General features: G+C 39.3%; 2 protein-coding genes across 5 annotated transcripts in view; one reads left to right on the top strand and one right to left on the bottom strand.

Moving 5' to 3' along the window:
- Window positions 1–811: 811 nt before the first annotated feature.
- On the top strand, window positions 812–11,033 carry cd226 (CD226 molecule). 3 transcript variants are annotated; one of them, XM_061667097.1, is made up of 6 exons: window positions 812–889; window positions 4,144–4,466; window positions 4,559–4,936; window positions 7,592–7,694; window positions 8,329–8,383; window positions 10,475–11,033. In XM_061667097.1, the coding sequence occupies exons 2-6, from the start codon at window positions 4,148–4,150 to the stop codon at window positions 10,520–10,522; spliced, it is 903 nt and encodes a 300-aa protein (XP_061523081.1). In that variant the 5' UTR covers window positions 812–889; window positions 4,144–4,147; the 3' UTR covers window positions 10,523–11,033. The 3 variants fall into 3 exon arrangements, with proteins under 3 accessions (XP_061523081.1, XP_061523080.1, XP_061523082.1); XM_061667096.1 differs by having other exon boundaries at window positions 818–889; window positions 4,144–4,479; XM_061667098.1 differs by lacking the exon at window positions 812–889 and adding an exon at window positions 2,568–2,657.
- dok6 (docking protein 6) overlaps window positions 10,712–21,471 on the bottom strand; it is a 49,872-nt gene continuing 39,112 nt past the window's right edge. The window contains exons 4-8 of one of the 2 annotated variants that reach the window (XM_061667093.1): window positions 21,450–21,471; window positions 19,220–19,409; window positions 18,764–18,902; window positions 16,814–16,919; window positions 10,712–13,117 (exon numbers count right to left, since the gene is read on the bottom strand). The exon at window positions 21,450–21,471 is cut by the window's right edge and continues 98 nt beyond it. In XM_061667093.1, coding sequence (XP_061523077.1) covers window positions 12,942–13,117; window positions 16,814–16,919; window positions 18,764–18,902; window positions 19,220–19,409; window positions 21,450–21,471 — 633 coding nt within the window. In that variant the 3' untranslated portion in view covers window positions 10,712–12,941. The remainder of the gene's footprint in view (window positions 13,118–16,813; window positions 16,920–18,763; window positions 18,903–19,219; window positions 19,410–21,449) is intronic. The other variant, XM_061667095.1, reaches the window with a different exon arrangement.

Genomic DNA, 21,471 nt, shown 5'->3' with positions numbered 1-21,471 from the left:
TAAATAACCATTATGCAGGTGAGATCGGAAAACCCAGTCGGGTTTATAAAATCAATCAGTTTAGGATTGTAAATTACAACAAAATTTAAAATATTATTATTGTTGGACTTTTTTTCTCTGAAAAAAATATTGCTTTATTCTAAAATGTTTTTTTGTGCTGTACCAAAAATCACTGCTAAAACTTGGGATAAGGCTGTTTATATAAGTCAAGGTCCTCCAAAGCTGGATATAAATAACATTTTGCGGTCGTTGCTGTTAAAAGAAACCAACACACAAGTTTTTTTTTTTTTTACACTATGCTAATACACAAAATGGAACGCCCCAGAACTGGTCCACTAATACCTGTAATTTAAAAGACTATGGTCGACAGTCTGCCGTTTTTCCTTGGGTGTCAAAGATTCTGAAGCTATTCTTTTTTTGCATTAAAACATGCAGCAATTGCATATGACCACATGTATAGTATGCACATCATGTACAAGTTCACCAACCCAATGGGCAATCATATTTTATGTGGTGACCTGTCAAAATCCAATTGAGGGAGCAACCACGAGTTCTGTGTTTTGCTCAAGGGCATCTTGGAAGCAAGCTAGATTTTCCCAACCTTTGCCCGTTCATCTTGGTAAGTAGCATTTTTGCTCCTCTACCTTTTGGGTCCATTGCTGTTCTATATTTGATGTGTTGATCTGTAGAAGTTGAATCATGTTTTCTGGTTGCTCAAATGGCAGTAAGATATTTTAGCATGCGCCCAGCGTGCTTCATTGTGACATAGGGTGCCATTCCGCTGGTCTCATCAATACAGCTTTCATTCTCCTCCGCCGGGCAAAGATGGAAGTCGTACAAAAGGAGCGCTGGTACTTCATGGCACTTGTCTTACTCCCTTTTCTTAAAGGTATGGAGCGAAATACATTGTTTTGTGTGTTTTTTATTACAGTATATAAAGATTACGCTGGTGTTTTCGATTTGTGCAATTTATTTGAATAGAATTATTGTGGTTTTCATCTCATCATCATTCATTCTTTTATTGTAAGTAATGTGTTAGAATAAAAATAGTCAACAATTATTCTCACACTTATTTTTCATACAGCTCAGATAAAGCTGTGTGCAACAGCTATTGTCACTTTAGTTAATGTGGCAACTCCTTTGCATGACTCAAGCTTGTGTAATGTTTTTTCACTCCTAGTGGGAAAAAAGTACACTAAAAATGGCCATACTCTTATTTTTGACTGTTTTATTTGTAAAAATAAGTTTGACATGTTTAAACTTGGATTGGGTCCAATAATCGATTTGTTGATCATTAAGAATTTGGTTGAATAGTTTGTTGATGAATTGTGTCAATTGAGGTAAAATTGAGTACACTCCTTGGCTACAATCAGCAGAGGCGCTCGCTGTTGATTCAGTCTCAACTCCTGTGAAGTTTTCCCCCGCATAATCGCTATTTGCAAAATCACCTACTCCTGATTTTTGTTATTCGCGTGAGTTTTTCACCTAGTCCCTGTTTTTGTGCTCAGGCCAAAGCCCTAATGCAAAAGTATTGCTTTGGCTCCATGTTGTGGCATCTTGGTGCCAAGGAACTCTGGTGAAGTGAGGGGAGGAGCTTGATTTAGTCAGACCATAGCCCTGTCTTATACCTAAGTAGTGCTTTAACACAATCTTGTGGCATCTATAGGCTATTCGGAACCTTTTAGGGGTGTGTTGTTTGCTCTCGGATTTTCACTATTCCAGGCAAGGCTTGGTTCCTTTCAGCACTTGGTCCAGTTCAGAACAAACCGAGAGAGAGCTTTTCCCATCCCAGTGTCTCTTATTTCCAAACTTCATTAAATCGATTAATTGGTCGTGATTGTAGATCAAGGACATTTACTCAAATGAGCATCCTAAGTTGAAATTGAAACTGTCTAAAACTACAGTTGAACGTCCAGAGGTGAACAGAATTTGTTCTGCTAGGCTGGTTGACTTTATTGACTCAATTCATTCTGGAATACAATTTTCACCTCAATCATCCATCCATCCATCCAAGTGGAATTTATTGTATTGTTTTGTACTGTATTTATTGGACTATTTATTGTACAGTAAGCAGTGTTGAGTACAATGACCATAGAAGATATTTTGTGCGAACGTGAACTGAACTTAGTTAATTTCTGCCTGAAGAATGTCATTGAGAATGCGCTCATTCTGGGGTCAAAGAATGGTTTTCAAACGAAAGTTAATTTTCATTCAAGAGTTCCAGGTTTTGTTAGGGACCTCCAGGACAAACCCGTCTGAACAGACAATATACAAACCTTCATATGTCGGCGGATATACGCTGTATTTGACAACCGATTCAGTGCGATTCATGGCAGGCATGTCGCAGCTGCATGAGAACACAAGGTGCATTCAGGGACACTGCGTAAATGGGAGTGAATGTGTTCTTCGGTGGTTCTTTTGTAATACAGTACATAATTGTAAAGATTGATTACTAGAAAATTATTATATCTATCAGGATTCTTTAGTTAAAACTCAGTACGATCACACCGTCATGATATTCATTTGTTTTGTTCTGTAATATAAGAATAGGGCAGCACGGTGGAGGATCTGGTTATCACATCCGCCTCACAGTTATGAGGACTGCGGTTCAAATCCCGGGTACTCCGGTTTCTTCCCACATCCCAGAAACATCCACGGTAGGTTAATTGAAGACCCTAAATTGTCCGTAGGTATGAATGTGAGTGCGAATGGTGGTTAGTTTATATGTGCACTGCGATTGGCTGGCAACCAGTTCAGGGTGTAGCCCACCTCCTGCCCGTAGTTAGCCGGGATAGGCTCCAGCATAGCCGCAACCCTAGTGAGGTTAAGCAGTGTAGAAAATGGATGGATGGAATATAAGTACAGATCAAATTAAATATTTTGTTAATATAGTCAGCCAGAACTGCGAGGAATGCAAAGTTATCAATGTCTTTTCACCATTGTTCTCTTTCATACTTTGTTGCGTGTTTTTGTTTGCACATTAAGGACAAAAGTCCTGTTTTTGTTTGAATTCCTCATTTCTAAAAAGACCATTCAAGGAACACGTTCTGCACTTCGAGTTAGAGAACAGTGGGGCTAATTTACATAATAACCAGGTGTCTACCCCGTAACACGAATCAGCCAACCTGGGTGACTATCGAGAGCCACTTTCAAGCAACTGCAGCTGGATGTACGGATGACATTGTCTGAAACACTATCATGCAAAGGCAGTATCATCCAGAAACCCTGTGGCAGTGGCGTTTTTGTTTTTGTTTGGTGACGTACAGTATAAACCGCTGCCTCCATGAGTTAAAATGCTGTTATTGTCTTTCCAGGCGCTCACTTTTCATTTTTAGTTTTTTTGCACAATCTGGGCTCTGTTCTCACAAGTAGAAGACACTTGCCTGTTTAGTGCCCTTGCTCCGCCCCTGATTGTCATTCGAATGAAATCCATACTCGCCATTGACCCAGCATTATATTATTATTATCACTTACGAGACATGGCCGCTCTCTTAAATGGAGCCTATCCCAGTTGACTTTTGGTGAGACGTGGGGTGCACACAACTGATCACCAGCGAGTCGCAGGAAACATATAGACAAATAAGAAATTACTATTCACATTCACACCTGTGGACAATTTAGTGTTCAGTGAACCTTACATGACTGATTCCCAGTCAACTATAGAATAGACTTTAAAGTTCTGCTACTGGTCTCTAAATCACTGAATTGTTTAGGTCCTGAATACATTAAAGACACACTAATGGGATATAAACCCAGTAGGGCTCTGAGATCTGCAGGTCAGATAGTAGAGCCCAGAGTTGAAAACCAAACATCGCGAAGCAGCATTTAGCGGTTATCCTGCACAGAAATGGAATAAGCTGGCAATAGAAGGGAAGTCAGCCCCAAGTGTGAATGTTTTGAAATCCAGGTTAAACACTGTTCTTTTTTTCTCATGCTTACAATCGAGTTTTTTAAAAGCATTTTAAAATCCATCCATCCATGTTTTTTAAATATTTTACTTGCACTGTTCAGTCTTGTATTAGTTTTAGTAAGATATCTTATATCTGTAGTTTGGTTTTAATCTACGCACGTTTGACTTTGGAAGTTACACTGTACATGTTTTTACCCTTACTAAAGTTGTGATTTTGCTCTAACCAAATAAAGGGGCATGTGCAGATTCCGTCCCGGAGATAGAAACAGTCACGATCCACCTACAGGAGGGGATGGTCCTCGACTGCTTGTGCCCCTGGGACGGAAACCTCACTATGGTGTCATGGACCAAAGACCCAGACACCAATTCCATAGCTGTTTTCCACCCAGAGTACGGAATAGCCACCACTTACCATTACCGAGAGCGGATCGAGTTCTTGAGAGCCACGCCTATGGACGGAAGCATATCCATGAAGAACGTCACCCACCAGGACATTGGGGTTTATCACTGCTCTGTTCAGACTTTCCCCCAAGGCCCCTGGATCAGGAACATTCAGGTGGAGGACTTAGGTAACAGTTGAACACATTATTTACTTCCCATCATGAAGCATTCGGCTTTCCTTTGATAAGCTGTTTTCTGTGAACGCAGATGAGCCTCCAGAAGAAGACGATAAAGAAGACAATGCTGAGGTCATGGAGGCAGACGTGCATGTGACAGCAGAACCCAGCAGCAACCTCACCATCGAGTGCAACCACGAGCGCAACGACACGACCGTCCACCAAGCCGTATTGGAGTACATGGCGCTCGGTCAACCGTGGGTCATCATCGGCATCTGCAAGCGGGTGGAGGGTGGCGTGCTGATGGAAGACTACAGCGAGCGTGGTCGGATCATCTGCGAACAAAGCCTGGATGTCAATCTGCAACTGACTCCTGTAGTGCAGGAAGATGGTGGCTTATACCGCTGCAGCTTCAGCACGGACGTCGGCCTGCAGACCAACACTGTCATGGTCACAGTGCCCCCGTCAGGTAAAAAGTTGTACTTCACACCACATGACTGAAAGCCGTCTCAAATCGTAGTTGGGGCAATAGTGGTTATGCGCAACCATATTCCGCATTCGAAAAAACGTCAAAGCACTTTCTTCCGGTTCAGGTGAGTGGTGGAGCCCTATGGCAGGAAACTGGGACTAAGGAACTGTAGAAATAAAATGAAAATGGTCTTTTGTTTAACACAAGATGTCTGCAAGACCTACCAAAAATGACAATATCCCATGTTTAGGCTTTTTTTGTGTTTACATATATCATACTTGTTTAAATAAATATTATACATGTACACCAGCCATAAAGAAAACATTTTTGCAAGTTCAGCTTCAAAGCATCATGTCATCAACCCTTAGTTACCTATGCTAGTTATCATGGGATACACAGGGAGTCTGCTAACCTGTTTCCGGGTTTGGTCACGTGCCGCTCTGGATAAAGCAGATTAGACCCGTGCTCAGAATTAAAAACAACATAGTCTGTTGAATCTGCTAGTGAATCTCAAATGCATGTATACATAAATACAAAAAGGTGAACATCAAGCTCTTCATCAGGATTCTTAAAGCCGTTTCAAGTCATTGTTATATGCGAGTTTGGACATATGGTCAAATCCTTGTTCCCAGGCAGATTTCATGGGAGTCCAATCAAAACTGCACATATAAGCCGTTGAAAAAAAAAATGGCAGATGCTAGCCACTCCCATTGAGTGCCTGTTTAAATGGCAAACCAGGGCGACACAAAAAATAAGCATTACGAGACAAGTTTATTTTTACACGACTTTTACAATTGAACCAGTGCTCTGTGTTAAATATAAAACATATACTTTCTTAGGGCATTGAATCGATCGCAACTGGACTGTTGTGCTTGTCTTGGAAGACGTTTCGCCTCTCATCCGAGCAGACTTCATCAGCTTATGCTACAAGGCTTAGTTGGGACGCACTAGCCAGTGTTTGTGTGGAAAACTCAACTATTGATGCTCCAATTTAGAGGCATGCCCCACACCACATATAGAATGTTTATTTTGGAATGCAAAAACAGGGGAGACCGTTAAGCTGTCTGGCCGAAAGGCCATTGTCAGTCCACCAGAGTCGTTGGGTGGAAACTCCCTCATTGATACTCCATTCAGTTGTAAACTTGTTGTGGAGTTACCTAACGGTCAAGGAGAGCGTGCTGTTTGTTGGAGGCAGAATTATTAAGTTTCTTTGGAATGGACGAAAGGACAGAATTGTAAGTAGGAGATAGGTGATGTCGTAAGCTCCTCCTCCTCTGTTAATTGATGGTTTTTCCACCTTTGTGTATATGGCCTCCCTCACCCCTCTCTCAAACCATCTGTCTTCCCTGTCCAAAACACAAATTTCTGTCCTCAAAAGGGTGCTGTTTCTCTTGGAGGTGCAGGAAGACAGCTGAGTCTTGACCTGAGGGGTTTTCACATCTGTGTTGTGCCATGCGTCTGCTCAGTGGTTGCTTGGTTTCCCCAATTTATATACAGTATCTGCATTCCTCGCTGCATTTGACCGTATACACTAGATTGCTTTTCTGCGTTTGTGGTATCCGGTCTTTGGGGCGTGGCAGCCTTTGTCTCAGCGTGTTACCAGGCTTGAAGTGTACCGAAATGTTGTGTTGCTTGAAAATCCTTCTGAGTTTCTCAGACAGACCTGATGCATAGATTAATTGTTGCATGAACTGAAGAAGCATGCTCGGATAAGAGGTGAAACGTCTTCTAAGACAAACAGAACAGTCCAATTGCGATCGAGTCAATGCCCTGAGAATGAATGGATGAATGATAATATTCACAGGCATATAAAACATATATTTTTAAATCATGTATTTTTTTTTTTTTCCTCAGTGCTCAATCTGCTAGTGAACATGTTGATGGTTGTATAATGATCCATGTAAGACTATAAAAAATAGATGCCTCCCTTTGCTTATCAGGATAATACAAGCGTTCGTTACTGTAATTATCTCAGTTCCTCAAGGCTGTTGTTCGCAGACAGAGATTTGAACTCTTAACAATGTGGCTAGCCAAAACAGCAGCACTAAAGCATGTTAAGTCTTTCAGATGAATTATAGTGTATACTATTACAGCATGTTGTAAACAAGTGCAATATTAACGCTGTACAGTATTACCACATGTTGTAAACAAATGCAATATTAACACTGTTAAGTGAAAACGGCAATTAGCATTCAAGGAGAGACGAATGCGGTCAGTCCACAATATTGTGTACGTTTTGGGGAGCGAAGTGACTGAATTACCCTTTCACTACATTTCTACATAATACTCCTTATTTAAATTTAGTTTTAGTTTAGTTTTAACTTTACTACATCTGACTGAAGTTGTATGCACTCCCCTAATCAACGCATACTATGGAAGTATATCTATGCCATCTGAGGTTACATTTGAATATCTAACTGATTTTTTATTTTTATTTTTTTTTTGCCCAAAAATTGGTTAAAAAATAAATAAATAGAAAAATGAAATGTCCTAAATTGAAATTCAAACTCAGATGCTCTCGATATAGCTTGTGGTATTTTTTGTGCCAGGGCATGTATTATTTCCATACCTACCCCAATCTGTCGATGAGCATATTTGCTGTGATTAATTTTTTTTTCTATTTTGGACAAAGGTTGATTGTCATGTCATTATCAGGTGGCTTCAGACTGTCCGTGTTTATGATGTATGTTTACTTGGCGATTGCAACTGCTGGACTGATTTTACTGACTTTCCTCCTCATCATCTTGTTGACACGGAGGTAAGATTTTATAATAGTGGTGGGCAAAGCATGGCATGTATTTACATTTTCAAGAGTCATGTACTATTTGTTGCAATAATTTAGCAATTTTTCCCCCCTAAAAGTGGTTAAAATATTATTATTAGTAGAAATAAAGTGTATCTAAAAAATATGTTAAACAATTTAAAATAAAAATTACTTAACTAAACAATTGTACATAGTACATTTAACATTTTATTAAATAATTGGTAAATTATAATTAATTAGTTATTATTTTAAAGTGAATTATTGTTTTTATTAAAATAGAGAATTTCACAGATATGTAACAGTTGTATTAATTTTATTAGATAATTGGTTCATGTATAATAAACATAATTAAAGTGGGAATTGTGCATTATTTTATTATCAAAAGAAAAAAATTTACATATATATTTATACATTTATTTATTTATTTTTAACCTCATCTCGAAATGACAATGACCTGGTTTTAAAAATCAAATATGGCCCTTGAGTACAAGAGCTTGCCCACTACTGGTCTGTACCGTGTGACATAAGTTAAAATGTAATACATAGAATAGAGAAACTCCCATGACAGGAAGCATTTCTAGTCAATGTATCGTATTATGTGCTCATCTGAGTTTAATGAACACCACAGGAAGAAGAGCAGACGAGAAGAGAGTAGAGATAAACTGCACCCGTCTCACACACAGGTAAGGTCTAAATTATTTTGTTTGCAAGTTTGCATTTTGGCCCTTTATTGGCTAACAAACTGTATTTGCTAACTTACAGTAAGTGGGCGCTCAAAGTGGCAAATAATTAAGAATTTATTTGGTCATTTGCATATACTTGTAAGAATAATGGTAAAGACACTTGGAATTTTTTTTAATTTATTTATTTATTTATTTATTTTTTTAATAAATCAAGTAATTTGTTTTGTGTAAATGTCTCCCATGCTGAAACAACCATGCTTGAAGTCCTATTTTCAAAAAGTTAATGAGTTGAAAAAATTAAGACATAATAGTAAAGACAATCAAGAGACAAATGCACTAATTTTGTGGCAGTCCAATGCAAATCTAATCTGAACAACAAGACTTCATAAACAATGCTAACAACTTAAATTTTGTCGCAGCTTTGTCGATAGAACCCACTGAAAGAGCAAATGGTGGTGGCCCACTGAAATACACTTATTGCATAACGGTAAAGACAAAAGTGCATAACGGTAAAGACAAACAGCTTCATAGCAGCCATGTGAGTTGCACAATTAACATGCGTTGCCCTACAAACTCAGTGCTTAGACGATCCTAACTCCTCATTAAACCCATTACAGTCTTTATACATCCGTAATAACGGTAAGAAAATGCTATTATTCTGACACTTTTACAAATTCATACATACCTCAGAAATAACACCATCGATTGTGCTCTGTGCTACTATGTGAATGCAAAATGGCTGTTAGTTTTCTTGGAAAAGGCATATTAAACAATAAGAGAAAATCCTACAAATTAAAAAAATGTAATCTGCACATTTTTCAAAATTGAAATGCAAAGAAAATAATACATAGATAATGTAAAAGTATTGCAGGTCCATGTTTTTGTCAGAAAGTGTGTATGTATTTTAATATTAATACAGAGCAGTGATCTAAATGTCACAATAATGTGCATTCATAAAGTTGTCTCTTGTATGAGCACGCATTTCCAAATTTTGTGAGTGCACTTTGTGGGCATGATGCTCTCTGCACATAATGCTCACAATATCACTTTTTGTGACTACATTCATTTAATTTGTCCCTTTAAATTTTACTGTGAAACTCACATCAATTGAGAATCACACATTGTGTATATTTAAACCAAAATATTTAACCAAACCATATAAAATCATCCAATGAAGGTCCGCTAGCTCAATGTTAACTTATAATGTGAAACGCCATAGACGGCCAAACAACAGCTACTTTAACACACACGGCGCAGCAACACATAAAGAGCATACAACAATATATTGCGGCACAGCATTGTACTGTGCTAAAGCCGGGCATCTCTAAATTCGGATTTGCCCGTTTACAGTAATCTCTCGTTTATCACAGGGCTTTATGTTTGAGACAAACCCCCCAATGGATGAAATCTACAAAGTAGTGACCGATTATTTATTGTATTATTTATTCATTCCTTTATTTTCCATCCCGCTTATCATCACTAGGGTCGCCGGCATGCTGGAGCTTTCATATACAGTATGAAATAAAATTTCAATAAGTGATACTTTACAGAGGTGCGGGTATTCTATTTGTCCACTTGAGGTCTCCATCCACATGCACACGCCAACAAAAAGGCGAATGTGCCCTGCTTGAGTGACATGAACAACAACCAAAGCGGACATGGTGTAAGTGAGCGATTTCCTGGCTAAACCATTAGGCAAAGTGCTTCACAGCGGCGTTTGCAGCACGAAACATCATGTGAAGTAGGACCGGCAGATTCTGCAGCTTCCCAGAGTTCTTTGCGATGCTCTTTTTAAGTATAGCACTGTAGTTGTAGGAAATCAAGTTAAACGTTGCTCTTTCCTTGCATTTGTTCCTGGCCATATTGGAATGAGTTGTGTGCATTAGCCATATGTTGGGCTCGGTTGGTATTTGTGAATTTATTTCATGAAATTCTGACTGCGGTTTGTCATGTTCACTGCATCACTAAAGAACTTGGCGAATGACCAAATGTACGAGTTGAACTTTTCTCAGTAAGGTTTCTGTATCTGCAAAGTAAAAGAGCCTCTTCTTCTATTCTACATCAAGTTGTGTAATTCCTGTGTCTCCCTAGAGATGGCGGCGGTGGTGGGCGAGGGAGGTTTGCGGACAGGTCTACTGAGACGTGAACCACATGGACTGACAGAGCCATCTTTAAAGTGCATTCCCCCTTTCGTGATGATCAACAATATTTTTAAGAGAATGCACCACGTGTTCATTGACTGTCTTTTTAAGGGTGTGTGCCATTGTCCAGGTCACATGCTTTGATTGGCTAAAACAAAATAAAAAGACTTGAGACTACTGCTACATGAGAGAACATTCAAGTTTATTACCTCTGTTGTCAAAAAACATATTTACATTGAGTGAAAACTGCAACATAATGAAAGTGCTATTGATGTATTCTGACCACACAAAACAAACATGACATCTATAGATTTTCTTAAATAAAACACACACACACAATAAAGTGACACATGGGGTGGGAACTGCGGCATAATTAAGTGCTTGTACATTTCTATCAAGTCCTACAGGCTTTGTGTCTACACAAACTAAATAATAACATTCAAATAAATTGCCAGCAAAGGACTGAAAATCTTGTCATGATGTCATCATTTCTGGATTTTGCACTAAAGATATGAATGTGCCAGCAGGTACGTTATAGGCCAGACAGCGCTAATTTTCGTGTACACTAAAACAAAACACAAGACGTTTACAAGAGGTCTCAGTGGGTCAGAAGGCACTTCTCACATGAGCACAGAAAATGGAAGGGGGGGGGGGGGTGCTAAAATCAATAACATTCCTGTAAACGGCGTCGGACAATTTCATTTTACATTTTCTGTTGTGATTTTACTAGGCTGCCTCATCAAGATAAATTTGTATTGTGTTGCATTTCTACCATTATTGGTAGTTGTTTTTTTTCCATATCCTTTGGGGAAAAAAATGTCAACAAAACTGCAAGATGAAAAAAAAAAAAAAAAGACTAAATCTACATCTTGTTAATTAATGTCATATCCACTGGGGAACACAATTTTTGTTGAGGTAGGTCCGACAGCTGTTTTAACTCATTTCTGGGTGTGGAATCCAATACTCAGTTTTTCTCTACCACATCAAGTTTTTGAACAAAGTGAGAATAAAGGAAATACATACCTATGTAGATAAAACACTAAGATGAGATAGTTACAAGCTTTGAAAACTAAAAAAAAAACAAAAACAGCATAAAATGAAATAGAACTTACAACGGTATGCGCATGGTTACAAGATTAAGAGAAAAGCCAGCACAGATCCTCTTGATTCCTACTATGCTAGCTTTCTGTTTGCAGATAGAGAGTACTGACCTATTATGAGCTGCACACACCTCTCCCCGCAATCTCAATTGTGACTGCACGAACAAGTTGTCACGTAGCTGTAGATGAGTCCAATTGTAATCACATGGCAAGTCTTACTTCAGCTAATCAGTGGGATTTTGCTTGACGTACTAGAAAAAAAACTGACTGCAATTTTGGAATCAGCATGCCAATTTTAGTTTTAATTAGGGAACAAGTCTAACTCAACAGAAGTTGTTGTTGTTTTTTTTCAAATTGCTCCCTAGTGCCTGAGCAAAAAGCTAAACTTATACTGGAACATTTTATATTATCATTAGTAAGATTTTAAAATTGAAATTATATAAGGGAGGAAAAAAACATTTCCAGTCGTGTTTTTAATATTTCTAATTAGCGTTTCTCATAAGTGGCGGCTAAAATAACTTTGAATAGGGGTAGGCAAACTTCATGCTGATTGGAAAAGAAAAACAAAGTTACAATCGATTCTAAAATATTTAAGACTTCACATTTTTATTTTAATAATAAAATAATTCTTAATTTTGATTAATTCGAAAGTATTTTATTCATATTTGTATTTATTATACATTAATGACACATTTTATGAGTAAATGGCGACTAAAAATAAATATGAGTAAAAAATAATATGAGTAAATGGCGACTAAAAATGTAAATGGCGACAAAAATGCATACATTTTAAGTAACACAGTTTAGGTGAAAAAGGCTAAATTAATGCAACAAATATTTCTCTTGAAAATGTAAATCGTCGGTGGTCCGGGAATATGATGCAACCCAAACTACAATCACAATAATAAATACCTCGCTAATAGTGTCACAATGGGGCATTAGTATATCGTAAATATAGTGTAATGAGTCTGATGTGTCAGCTTTAATAAGGTGTTCCGCTGGACGTTTCACCGCGATGTCGTATCATGTCGTCACAGACTGGTCATCATTATAGTAAATAAATCCTAACATGTCATGGAGGCAGAGCGACAAAAAGGGATAAGTGGCTTGAATGATGATTTGAGCCTCTACTTTGCCAAAATGAAAAAAGGACATTCATATAAACTCTGGTCTGGTGCCTTTAGTTTAAGACGCTACTTCTGCTGTCACACAACATACAAAACAAACCGGGAAGAGACGCCATAGAAATACACACAGTTGTACGTGGTGTCTACAGTGGAGCTCGGCTCCAAGTGTCCTCAGTCAAGTCCGCTGTCGTCATTGAAGCGGCCTCAGGCTGCAAGAGGCCGCTCGGCCACTAGAGGGCGACGACGCCTCTTCCTGACACCGCTTCCCTTCTTCCTCTTTCTCTTCCGCTTCCCGTCGGTGCTCGTGGGACAGGAAGTTGGGGAAGGTCTGCGCTCGAGGAATAAATGTCATCGGCATGCTACTCGCTGGGAGACACACAAAAAAAGAACAAGACAAGAGGGTCTGCTATGAGACGGCACCCCTGTTGGCCTAAGCCTAAGTAGGAGTTTGCTTTCACAACAAATTGGATGGAAAAACATTTTTCTTGACTCCAGAATTTTCAATAAATTGGGAACTACTTGTCGAGGTTTCATACAAGTGGGCCGAATGGACAGTTATGGCCGAGGTGGGCAAGGTATGGGCCGCGGGTCACATACGGTCCACTCCATTCTTTAGTGGGCTATTGTTTCACTAATTAAATTAATAATTTAAAAAAAAAAAAAAAAAGAGCATGAATTGTTAAAATAAACTTTTGGCACACACATTTTACATAAAACAAAATTTAGTAAAATAAACTACATACATATTTTTAATTTGGTTAAATAATTTACTAATTGTAATAATTTTAAATAAAGGTAATGGAAAATGAGCATGCTGCATTTGATTATTGAAAAACATTTCATCTAAAATACAAACATGTCAGTAAAATAAACTTAACTTTTAACGTTAAGTAATTATGAACTACAATTAAATTAATTGAAAATTCTAAACAAGAATGTATAATTGTTATGTTAAAATATATTTTTAGTTTGTTATTAAATATTACATTACATGTGAAATGATTAAATAATGTACTTAATTAAAATATTATTTTATACTATTTTTTAAATAATTAAAAAAATATAAAATAAATGAGAATTGATTATTTTATTAAAGAATTTACATCATATACTAAAATATTAGTCAAATGTTTTTTTACCTCTTCTATTTCATGAAGTAGTTTTAGTTTTCTTACTTGGTAAATTGATAATTAAATTATCCTTCAATATAATATATCCATCCATTTTCTGAGCCGCTTCTCCTCACTAGGGTCGCGGGCGTGCTGGAGCCTATCCCAGCTGTCATCGGGCAGGAGGCGGGGTACACCCTGAACTGGTTGCCAGCCAATCGCAGGGCACATACAAACAAACAACCATTCGCACTCACAGTCACGCCTACGGGCAATTTCGAGTCTCCAATTAATGCATGTTTTTTGGGATGTGGGAGGAAACCGGAGTGCCCGGAGAAAACCCACGCAGGCACGGGGAGAACATGCAAACTCCACACAGGCGGGGCTGGGATTGAACCCGGGTCCTCAGAGCATATATATATATATTATATATATATATATATATATATATATATATTATAAATCATATATAATTATGAATAAAAATAAGACAATTATTACTATTATTATTATTATTGTTATCCAAAAATTATTAGAAACAAACATACTGAGTAAATTCACACATATTTTTTTAACCTCACCTATGAATAACTTGGCCCGTTTTCAAAATCAAACGTTGCCCTTTAGCACAAACAATTGCCCACCCTGCTGTTCAGTGCCCTTTATGAAATATTCAATAGAGCATACTCATCATCTAAAGAACAAACAGGAAGTAGTGATCTATAATATCTATTTCCCCATTAAATTATGTTGCTGTCGAATAAAAAAGCATGTACAAGATTTCCATATATTGACGTTTATATCCAGTATGTTGGAGCTTGGAAGGGGGGTTTGTGTTTTCATGTTAATAACTTTAATAAAATAAAGTAAAAAGAATAAAATACATTCACTGTTACAATTAAGATTAATAATGATTTAAATTGTACATTTGTTGCAGTTAAGTTCTACTGTTGAAGCCTATATCATAGTATGCTAGTTTTTGTTTAGAATGCCACCTACTGGCCAGGTATGGCTACTGAACTTAGAGGTGTGCAGTCCTTGTAAGGGTCAAGGGTTAAAAGTAATATGGCTGCCTCAAGCCAGATATGTGTGTGGGTGTGGACTCAGGTCAAACAATAGACAGAGCATGGATGCAGGCCTCTCGGCAAGAAAAGCTTTTTCAAACTATTATTTTGACACTTGTTGCATTATTTTGGACTTTGAAAGATCAGTATTGTTTGTATATCATCAACTCATCAACCCCTCTGCCGTTCATAACCCGGTTCTTGACATCACCTGAACAAACAACTGGTGAGTGAATCCATTGAAGCGCTGCTGAGAGCCTTCTACCTTCTTTTGAAATTGAAACTTCAAAAATTTGGAGAAATGGCACAGACAAAGGGTGTCTCGAAAGTCACTATACTTATGCATCCCCTTTCAAAAAGAAATAAGGGAAATAAACCCCCCGATATTTTCGCTTTTGCTGTGATCCATGTCGCCGGTGGCATGATAAGTCTTATCACGCTGGCCCTTTGAGACCTGCTTCCTCGCTGTGAAATCTCCTGCTATCAGTCCCGCGTGATCAAACTAAGTGCTCCATTACAATGCTGAGCACAAGCAGAGAGAAAGCTGGGGAAAAAAATGTTCCATAACACAAACTGAAATATATATATATATATATATATATAGATAGATAAATTATATTTAAAAAAAAAAAAAAAAAAAAAAAGAAGGAGAGTGAACAAAAGACATGAGGATTTGGTTCAACTCAAGCTAAACTAATGAAAATTTTTACTCTTATCACATCTATTCTCAAGTAGTTTTCATTCTAAATGGCAAGCATATGTGATGGAGTTGTCAAGTCAAACACGGCCCTGCGCAGGCTCATTCAGGCTGAGAAATAAACAAGTGTGTGTGTTACCTTAATTAGTCCTCTGGACCTATTTAAAAGCAATCAGAGGATGACTCAGCAAATTGCCTGTGCTGATTGTATATTCGTCTTGTGTGCAGCGGTGCACCACTGCACAGCTGTTCTTGTCCAAAAGGATAGGGGACACTGCTGTCAAGTGGCAACCATGAACATTTCCGACTACAACAACACCAATGTGTTCTGAATAGTACAACGATATAATCTCGAACAGTGATTCCTTAAAATAGTGCCATATTAGTGTCACGGGAATATTGGTGCCATTGCCATGGGAGTCTAATTTCACTTAATTGCCTGAGCAATAACTTCAAATAATGCATCTTTGTTTAATCTACAGTATCTACAGACCATCCATAATTTGTAAAAACATAATTTGGTTTTACAGCTCATAAAACCCACAAAATCAGGAATTCAAAAAATTGGAATACTGTGAAGAAAGTTCAGTATGTTAAGTGATACATTTCACCTTAAAATAAATTTAAATTTCACGTTTTAACATGATTAGTTTCGCATTATAATGTGATGAGTTTCATATTTTAAAGTGATAAGTTTCGCGTTTGCATTCGGCAATTACTAGCTACTTAACTAAGCTTCTCTTCTATAATACTTAAAAATAAGGCGGAGTGTTTAAAAAGATTTAAGATTTAAAAAGGAAACGTACTTCCAAAGGGCTCCGCCAGTGACCTGGAATGGAAGGAATTGCTTTGTTTTGTTTAGCCGGGTGCCAAAATCCAACTTATCACATTTCAACATCATAACTTATCACGTTAAAATATGAAAGTGATCACGTTATAATGTGATACTGTATTTTTTTTTTTTGGGGGGGTGTGGCAACAATATGCTTCTGTAGTTTGCCGTGAGATTTTTGGCTCAATCAAGGTTTGGTTACACGGATCTAGAAAAGTTTGTACGGTTCCTGCTGCACGCTGAGCTGAATGAGTGCCGAATAGGCTCCATGGACCCAGCACTTCCAAGTGTAAAAATGAGCCATGACAGCAGGAAAAAGAAATAACAAGAGCATGGTAGTGACAAACTTGATGCGCTCACCTTGGTAACTGTAGAGATCTCCCACGCTGTTCTGCCGCGTGATGTGCTGCCAGTAAGCGCTGCGGGGCAGCGAGATGGACTTGCTGAGTGTCTCTGAAGAGCGCACCTGAAAGGAGACGGACAAGGAAGGCGTCACATGCTTCTAGTCGCTCGCTCACTCGCTGCAGGGGGGCTCGTGTTCCAGCAGACAAGGAACATGTGGCATATTGACAAGTCCTGTAGTGTGGTGGTACGACGTAATGGAGGATGCCAGGTCCAAGTGAACGGCCATATGGTCAAGACTCATCAAACATGAGGTAGGCTGACATCAAGAAAGAATAGTGACGATGGGGTGGAGGAGGGAAGCCGGAAGAAAAGTAAGGAGGGAGAGGATGACAGGTCTTGGGTAACAAATCAGCAATGTATCCATTCATTGGGCATTAGGTACATTAGAAACCCTATGCACTGCTTGTACATTGGGAATTGAAAACAGCACAACCAAAATACATTTTCATGCGTGCAAAATTGTTTGAAATTGCAGCCTCACTCCACTGGCTTCTTAAAAAAAAATAGAAAGTAAAAATCCACCCCCTCACCTATAAGGCACAAAATGATCAAGCGTCACGATACCTTAAACAGCTCGTGGTGCTCTACCGAGCAAAGAAGCTCACATTTAATTGTGGTTCCCTTTTGGCAATTAGGCTGCTGTCCTATGGACAAATCCTTCAGATTTGGTTTGGAAGGCTGACACTCTGCCACTGTTTAAGAACTGAAATCATTTCTCTTCGATGAAGCGTACGATCAGGGTTGATTCATACAGTAATCTTATTACTACTCCCAGACTTACTGTTCCAGGTGTTTGATGTTGAATGGACAGTAATTACATTAGGTCATTCTACTTCTGTGTGTTACTTTTCTGGGTGTCAGACATTTGAATGGACAAACTACCCATATGTCATTTGTCTGGTATTACCCTGTGTCTTGGTCCGGGCGTCGGACATTGATCGGTCGTTCTCCGTTTCGGCGCGGTTCCCGGTTGAACTGCTAAAGTGCTGAATGTTCTGTCACTTTCCGATTTCGACTATCGATGCTGTGTGTCACTAGTCTCTCTTACCCTTCCCAGGAATAGTATGCGGCCATGTTTCCAGAGGTGCATCGGTCGAGGCGGACAGCCGTTTCTCCCTTAGTGCGTTTTTCTTGCCTCCATCGCCTAGTACTTGCTCATGAGGCGTTCATTTGGTCACTTAATGATTGAGGAGTGTGGTTCTAGACCTGCACCATTTGTAAAGTGCCCAGCCCTTCTGTTGTGATTTGGTGCTACATCAATAACATTGAATTTAATATTATGGAAATTGGAATAGTGACTTTTTAATTGCTTGTACACAAATAATTGGGTCCCCGGAGTGGTGTGGTGAGGCGAATTTGTTTTTAGCGACATGTCCATGTGCTGCATACACACAATGTAACGTGTGAACCGCTGCCTCGACGAGTAAAAATGATTTTATTATTATTCTTTTTCTTCTCCGGGCTCTGCTCTCTCTGCCGAAGGGGTCGTCATGGCAATGAAGCCCGGACGTGCCGTTGGCCCAGAATTATATGGTTGCGGGATAGCCAGTTGTTTACTTGCACGAGTCAGGGTCAGCCCTTGAAAACAGGCCCGTTTCATCATCATCTCTTTTTTTTTTTTTTTTTTTAATATAAACACTTCTGTGACAAGGGTGAATGTTAAAAAGGTGTGTGTGATGTGAATTGCCTTTACATTAAAGTAAAGACCATTTTTATTGGTTTTATATCTTAATATTAAGATTGATACTGTAGATCGCTACAGTATATAGCTAACTAGCTAGATAGATCGCTAGATGGATGGATAGAATATTAGAAAGTCGTGTGCGAAGGCAGACGCAAAAATCATTTTAGCTTCGGTTGTGTATATTAGGAGCTTCTTTGAGCATCACGAAGGTATGAAGGTACCTGGCAGCTTTTCTCCATTTCCTCCATCATCCTCTCATGCTGCTGTGCAATGGCCAGAGTGGCCGAGTGGACGCGCTGGTAGATCATCTCTCCCTCTCGTGTCTGGAACGTGAACAAGCCCTCGCCTGTGTCGCACATCCTGTGCCCGGAACAAACGCACACACAGACACAAAGGAGAAGTAAACACCCTTTGACGGCGCTCGCTGTTCTGAGCACACGCTTGACTACACGCTTCCAGGGAGACGTGCTGATGTAAGGGCACGCGCACACGCATGCATGAGTACAATGAGTCAAGCCGTCGCCCGAAGGCCTGTGCAGCACATGATGATATCCTGGGAACTTAAAACATGCACTTTAGTTGGGAAGGTTTTTCCGACACTTCCTGAAGTACTTATTTTCTAGTCCAGAATCATAAACACATACACATAAGATATTTTTTTTCAAAAACTCACGTACCTTCCGGACTCAAATGTGAACCAGGTGGAGTCTCGGCCGTATCTGCGGAGTGAGCTCAGAGGCCACATGACGAGTTTCAGGCGCGCGTTGTGGATGTCCCACAGGTAGATGTTCTCATGGGTGATCTGCATGGTGCACTCCCCGTAGATGTCCAGGTTCGGGGTGGGCATTAGGTACACGTTGAAACGCTCTACAAATAAATATCAAGATGAGATTAAATAGTGAAACACAAAGGTTCAAAGTATTGTGAAACTCTGCGTAGTTCCTCTTTCTTCAGAAGCTGTGTGGTGTAATTGTCATGCATGGTGTTAACACTTTTCTAAGACCTTTCAAGAGTTTGGAAAGATGACGTGACACAGGCTAACTTTTTTTGTATGGTCGTGGGTTTGGCATGAGCGCAGATTGTGGTGAGGACAGCTGGTGCCGTGTTTGTACCATTTTAATCAATGACAGCATCATAAATTAGCATATTAAATTACTGATTGAAGATAATTTTGGGTTGGTGTCGTGTTGATGTGAGTGTACTATACTGACTTGATTGAAGCAGCGTTTGGGAGCTCGAGCAACATGGTGTTTTTGGGTACATATAAGGTCTCCACCTGAAAGGCTACATGTTTTATTTGAGTAATTTATGTAAAGTCTTGATATATAAAAAATGCATTCATCAAAACAAAAAAAATCCCATTAAAATATGCCGTTTCCCTCAAAGACACTACTCAGCAGTTGAAGAATTCCAATTTTTCAGGACCTTGGATTCCCATATTTGAACAAGTCAGAACATATTTACTCTCACCAAACACACTCAGATATTTCCTGCTTCGAAGATTTACTATCAGACGTAAATAATTCAAGTCACAAGAGCTGCATGAAATGCCTCTGCAGAATCCGCAACGGTAAACAGAGATCATTCACGGTTTGCGCAATGCACATTTTCATTCACTCCTGAAAATAAAACCCCTGTGTCTTGGCAAATAAACAAATATCAATCCTACATTAAAGTTAATACGTCTTTGGGGCGAGGCTTTGTTTAGATCTTAAGCGTTAGCATGAGAGACAAACGGATTAAGACAAAAGGATGAGTGATGGATTATTTGTCAGGGTCAGATGTGGAGCAGCCTTTAATCTTAAAAAAAAGACCGCCCTTATCGGAGTTAACCCGCCGATTTTCATACGGATATTTACTGTAACTATGACTTTATTATTGTGACTACGAGACTGTTCCGACTTGGGTTACGCTGGTCTCGAAACTTTGTCTTCCACCGAGAGGACTCCCAGTATGCGTCTCAAATAGAAAGTGCGCCCAATTATATGACTGGTACCACGTTTGAAAATCCAACTTTATCCGATTACAATTAATATAGTGTTGCACGAATTCCCTTCCAGTCTTTCCAGAGAGTCGTGCACGCCCCCCTCCCTCTTCCACCCCATTTAACTGTCAGAGGCAGTGGGTGCTTCTCAATAATCTAAATGGGTTCTCACTAATGACACTCAATGACTCCAAAATAAGCCATGTGGATAGAAAATAGCGATGTCATAGCACTGTGTATTTTTAGGCTACTGTGATCTAATGATGGTCTCCTGCAGCTTGAAACATGACCGCAGGCCCTCGCCTTTTGACTTACCCGCTCACTCATGGCGCTACAAACTTAGCAGCCTGCTGCGACTTTACGGAATGTGTTGTCACAGCGATAGCACTATCGTGCGTAGCATTGAACTATGACTTAAATTATAAGAAAATGAAATGATCACATGTCGACGCTGGTATTTACATGCACTTTTAATGATTTGCTTGTTGCCTTTCCCTCTTTTCAAACGACATAAGCGAATGAGCTCCATTCCATTTCCTGTGAGCGGAATATGTTGGGGAGCAGCACATTTATTTCACACAGCTTTAGGAGCGTAATCTCATCCATCTCAGTGACAAGCTTCATTATGAGGGAGGCCAGTGATGCACAGCACTTCGCATTAGGGCCTGGAACAGAGCCCTGACCGCAGCCTGCGACCTGTGCACCCACGCAGATACATGCTCATGTTTCCCACAATACATCTCAAGTTGAACCAACAGCTACGAATGTAAAAACACGGCAGGTATTGACAAAAAAGGCTCCTCGTTAGCCAGCCCTAATTGAACAGCGGCAGCTTTACTCTACGCAGACATGAGTGCGGGCTGAGGGAAGAAGACTGACCCGGAACTGCTGTCCGCGTGAGCGGGGACTAATTGGGCACTCACCGTTCTGTTCCCGCTGCACCCC

Source organism: Phycodurus eques, chromosome 21 (genome assembly GCF_024500275.1).
Source record: "Phycodurus eques isolate BA_2022a chromosome 21, UOR_Pequ_1.1, whole genome shotgun sequence".
Classification (NCBI taxonomy): domain Eukaryota; kingdom Metazoa; phylum Chordata; class Actinopteri; order Syngnathiformes; family Syngnathidae; genus Phycodurus; species Phycodurus eques.
The sequence above is the reverse complement of the archived record's forward strand: the minus strand, read 5'-3'. Positions and strand labels throughout refer to the sequence as shown.